Source organism: Telopea speciosissima, chromosome 4 (genome assembly GCF_018873765.1).
Source record: "Telopea speciosissima isolate NSW1024214 ecotype Mountain lineage chromosome 4, Tspe_v1, whole genome shotgun sequence".
In the NCBI taxonomy this organism is placed as follows: domain Eukaryota; kingdom Viridiplantae; phylum Streptophyta; class Magnoliopsida; order Proteales; family Proteaceae; genus Telopea; species Telopea speciosissima.
In genome coordinates, this window is record NC_057919.1 from 64,554,682 (window position 1) to 64,560,322 (window position 5,641).

The 5,641-nt window shown below is 40.4% G+C and overlaps 1 protein-coding gene across 1 annotated transcript; it reads right to left on the reverse strand.

Annotated features, from left to right (window-relative positions):
* Nucleotides 1-2,377: 2,377 nt before the first annotated feature.
* Nucleotides 2,378-4,015, reverse strand: LOC122659541 (pentatricopeptide repeat-containing protein At5g66520-like). Its single transcript, XM_043854643.1, has one exon. The coding sequence runs from the start codon at nt 4,013-4,015 to the stop codon at nt 2,378-2,380; it is 1,638 nt and encodes a 545-aa protein (XP_043710578.1).
* Nucleotides 4,016-5,641: the final 1,626 nt, after the last annotated feature.

Consider the following 5,641-nt stretch of genomic DNA (forward strand, 5'->3'; position numbering starts at 1 on the left):
GGGTAAGAGTAAAGACACCATTCTTTCCTTTTCCAGGAAATTTTGTAGTAATGCATGAGAAAGATACATGTACGAAGTTCTTGTTTTCTTTCCATCTATAGCACGTTTGATTCCCTAGCTAAATTATGGTGCTCCCCATTACCCACCTGAGGTTGAAGGTACAAAAGCCATTGGAAGTGATTGAGAGCTAGCTAGCATAGATGATCAATATAATTCTGTGATAGAAGGTCAGCCACCTCATGAACCACTGTGGAAATGTGGCTTCCAGCATCCAAACAACATCCATGAAAGTCCTTATCCAAATCTTAAACTGTTACATGCATGAGTTGGTGGATGACAGGTTCAGTTGGGATTATGGAGTGTTTTATTTAATCGTATAATAAGTTATTGTACGTGGGTAGGAGATCTGGTGTTAGGTTATTGCATGTGAGTGGGAGACGTGGTAGGAGTGGTAGAAAATAAGTGTAAAGAGTTGTAACTAGCATTATGTAATCCTATTGGCAGCTCCCAATTACGCCGGGATGTTATTACTTCATCAGTAAAGCAAAACCCTATCTTATTCTCTCTCTCTCTCTCCCTATTATTTCTTTCTTTTTTTTCAGATTATCTTTGCACGTACCACAAACAATATTGTCCGGGTTCTTGAGCCAATCATCTACTGCCACGTACCAAGCTCTCATTGCCCTATGAAGTAAGCTTCTCACTAGTGTATAGGAACTTACATTCTCTACTAGTGTAATGAAAACATGTGAAGTTAAATGACAAAGTAGACAACAAAGGCAACACAGAAAGAAACACTTTGAATAAAGGGGGAGGAAGGGGGGATGTTGTGTGTACGTTTGCTGCACGGAGCATAATGGAGACAGCCTTTTTGGACACAAAGAAGTGGCTGAGTTGATAAGAAGAAAGCTGGGCATAATATGACACAAAGTCACAAACAAAAACCCTTTTCTTTCATTTCTTCCTTTCTCTTTTGTTTCTTTCTTTCTACTTTCAAGAAGAGTAGATGAGATGACTTGTGGTGTGGTGTTCTTCAATGATCCTATACTTCATTTTGAAACACTATAGGGCTTGCTTTTTTCTCTTTGAGAGAAGTGGGAGGGAAAGGAAGGTATTGTAAAGAGAGACACAAGTGATGCATTGAGTGGGTGCATCGATCCTTTATTGTCCTTGTTACCTTGCTATTGTTTAAATCGTGCAATTGTTGTCGGAGCAATATATGTGTGCATTTCAAGTACAATTGTTGTATTCTTTCGGAGGTACTGCACTTGTGGTATAAAGAACTAATCCTAAACCCTACTTGTTTCCGATCGTTTGAATACCCTAACGCTATGATGAACGGTTCATTATTGAATTTTTTTTTATTTGGTATCACTTCCGCCAACAGAAATTCCAAGATCTGCGCATGCATGGTTTAGGTCCCCTTCCCCTCCATGGCTCAAGTAAAGAGAGAACCTCTTAAGCCATGACAATACCAAGTTTCTCGTCACCTGCGGTGAACAGAGAACCTCTTAACCATGACATCTGAGCATTGGATTGTACTGGGAGTTTAACGATGAAAGTGACTGAACAGAAATCCAATCATGTAATCCTTGGCACCGAGAAACTTTCTTCTCCCCCCCCCCCCCCCGGTGGTGAGTATAGCAGTCTTCCCGGTAATAATCCTTCTCCAGGAATCAAAAAATGAGATGGACCAACCTGAGCTCAGGCAAGCCCAAACTCATCCTCAGATTGGATGGGACTGCACCAGAAATTTTTTGGTTTAAGCTGGGCCAGTCTGCAAGGTTATGGCAAGGCCCAAATTATATCTTTCCAGGAATTGAAAAAGGAACCATGCGTGTACTTTTTGTGGGGGGAGGGGCGGAGGGGTAAAGCCAAAGCCTAAAGGACAAACTAGGGGTGTCAATTAATAGTTGAAATCTGTTTCCGTATCTGTTTAGCACTATCCGAATCTATTCGAAAGCTAAACTGATGCAGATACGAATAGGCTATAGCTATCCAAAAAATTTACATGTAAACGGTTAAAATATCCATTCTGTATCTGTGTCCGTATCTATTTAGCACTATCCGAATCCGTCCGAAAGCTAATCGAATGCGGATGTAGATATAACACTATCCGAGCCAAATCCAATCCGTTTACATCCCTAATACAAACCCATAGTTTCTCACTTTCCCAGGTACCAATAGTTCTATTGTCTATTTAATTTCACAATGCACCTAAAGCCTGGAAGTGCATCAAGTAGGAGCAATCTAGTATAGTTTTCAATTAGTTAATTTTTGGAATTACATAACCCCCCTCAGACTTTCAGGTGCTCTGTTTCATCAATGAAAATACATAGAACAATAAAAACAGGTGATTCCTTCTCGGTTAAAGAGGCTATTCATCTATATTATACAAGACCAAAGAGGGATTGGGCACATATCCCTCAACTTCTAGGTGTTTGCTTATCCTACTTGCAACCTCATAAACCTCTCTGCAGTGAGGGTGAGACTTGTCATTCACAAAGAACTCATGAACAACACTACTGACCTCAATAGAGCTGCATCCAGGTACCTTCTCCTCAGTTCCAATATTTCTCATCATCTTCCTCATTTTCTCAACTTCACCCCACTGGTTTCCAGCTGCATAAATGTTTGATAAGAGCACGTAGCACCCACCATCTCCCAATGCCATCTTCTTTAGACCTCTAATCACCTCCTCACCAACAGCACTGTCCCCATGGATTTTGCATGCAGTTAGTAAAGCCCCCCATACAACTACATTCGGCTCCATTGGCATGTTTTCTATTAGAATTTTAGCTTCATCGATGAGACCTGCTCGTCCAAGAATATCTACCATACAACCATAGTGTTCAATCTTTGGTGTGATGTTGAACTCCTCCTCCATTCGATCAAATTGCCTGTGGCCCTCATCTACCAAACCAATATGACTACAGGCAGAAAGAACTCCAACAAAGGTTACATCGTTAGGAGTCACGTGAGTGATTTCCATTTGTCTGAAGAGCGCTAGTGTATCGGCTCCATGGCCGTGCATGGCAAGCCCACCTAACATAGCATTCCAAGAACACACATTTCTTTGGGGCATACTGTTAAAGACTTGAAGGGCTGTGTCAATGCATCCACACTTGGCATACATGTCTACAAGGGAAGTGCCCAAGAAAACATCATGCCTTAGTTTGTTCTTGCCCACGTAGGCATGGATCCATCTACCCATGTCTAGTGCCCCAACTTGAGCACAAGCGGAGAGAACACTTGCCATGGTGACACTATCAGGCCGAACCCCAGAAAGTTGCATATCTTTGAAAAGGTTCAAGGCCACAGCTGCACTTCTGCTCTGGACATAGCTTGAAATGATCACACTCCATGAAACTAAGTCTCTATCAGGCATAACATCAAACAACGATCTTGCAACATCAATGTGGCCACGCTTAGAATACCCAGAAATAACAGCATTCCATGACTCAACATTTTTGTTGGGCATTTCATCAAACAGCTTCTGCGCATTCTCAATATCATCAGAAGCAAAACACGCTGATATCATTGTATTCCAAATAACCACATTATCAGTGGGAATTTCGTCGAACAGATAACTCGCAGCCATGTTGTCTCCGCATTTTGAGTACAGATGGATCAGCGCGTTACGAATAAATTCATCAAAGTAAAACCCAAGTTTCAGGAGCTTCCCATGAAGGATTTTGGCTTCCTGATAATTGGGTATTGAAGAATATGCTTTGAGGGCAAAAATGAAGGTGAACTTATTGGGTTCAACCCCTTGTGATCTCATCAGATAATAAAACTCGATTGCCTTCTCTGGCATTCGGACCTTGACGAAGCCCCTGATCATGGTTGTCCACATATAGGCATCTCGCAATTCGATGTTATTGAACATATGAAGAGCATAACCCATGTTCCGAGCAGATACAGCACAGAATTCCAACATCTTGGAAGCAACAAAGGAATCCAAAATTTGGCCGGAACGGAGGATGTGAGCATGGATTGGCTTGAAATCCTTCATGGATGTGCATGATAAAAGTAGAGAGATTATTCTCTGGTTTGAATTTTTGAGCTGCCATTGAAGAGAACACAACGAAGAGGAGATGCAAGACATTTTCAACCGCCATTAGGGGTTGTCGATAATGTAGAAGGTGAAACTTATGAAACGCCGGATCTCATATTCTCATTGGGAAAGGATCTGCATAAACACGTACTCCTCCCAGGCAAGCACTTGGGAAAGCAATCGAACACAACATACCTTGAGTAGTGATCAACATTTTGCTCAAACATATTTTCCCCCCTTCTCACGATGCTTTCTTAAGCATCTCTTTTACATTTGCAGAAAGAAACTTGAGCTGGGTTGCAATCTGAGACTGCAACAACAGCGTCTGATTCACGAATGATGTTTACTGAATCACAGGAATGTGAGAGAACTATGGTAACAGTGCCATCTGCTTTAAGAAGTTCAATACATCCCTGAACAAAAAGAACCATCACTCAAGATCTTGAATCTTCAAAGTAAAATGCAATGGAAACTCCAGATTAAAATCCATATGCAAAGCCATTGCGCAAAACTTTCGTTCTTTCCTCCACTGGAGAAGATTAAAACTAAGGTAAATCTAAAAAGTCTCTGAGAGAGCACCACCTCCAGAAAAGAGCATTGAGTTAATAACAAAAGAAAATGTTCATGATCACAATAGAGCAGCAATTACTGTTATATTTCGATTCAATTTAGGCTCTCTTTGGTATCATTTGTATTTTTGTTTTCTTGACACAAAACGTTTTTGCAAGTGTTTATGGTCCTGATTGGCCCTGAGCCTGTTTTGCCATCCTGACCCTGACCTTGACCTGATACAATTGATCAGAATACAAAAAAAAAGGAGGGAGGAGGGGGATGTTTGGATATTCTAAGAAGCCAACACATGGAATCCAGAAAAATTCAAGTGCCGTAAGATCAAACAATGTATGTGATCAGATTCTCAATTATTAGAGTTAAATGGAATTAAAGAAAAAAGAAAATTTAAACCCAACAACATAAGAGTATATATGATCTACCAACACCAAACAAAGACAATTGAGATTTGATTTGCCAAAAATACAATTACACAACCATCCCAATTGCAAAATCCAACCAAGATAAGCCAGAAATCAGACTGGAAATTAGAAACACTTTCCACAACTAGATAGCCAATTGGTGCTTCAAATGCACCAGGATAGATTGAAAATTCTTGAGCCTAATTGATCCAAAAACATTGCAGAAAAAAAAAAATAGACAAGTCATAATGTCATAATGTCATAATGCATGGGGAGTGCAAAAACAATAAACCAAGCAGCACAGTGAAAAAGCAACACATGAGAAAAATATAACAGTATCAATCCATATACACTGGTCTTATGGTGCAAACACCATTCAGTAATATGGACAGAAAAACAAACGATCTATACAATTTATTCAAGAGAGAAAGGGAGAAAAAGTAGAAAGGAATCAAAGCCATCACAACTCCAAATCATTCACAATACCCCTGGAAAAACTTCGTAAACTTCAAAACATACAAAACCACCCCTAGGAAACCGAGACAAGTTTCAAAGAGGCAAGGTAAGAGAAGACAAAAGCACCAAACGGAGACGGAGAAGAGGAAGGAGCCAA

Excerpts from the sequence above, each read along its gene's own strand:
- LOC122659541 (XM_043854643.1), bottom strand. The coding sequence starts at position 4,015 with ATGAAGGATTTCAAGCCAATCCATGCTCACATCCTCCGTTCCGGCCAA.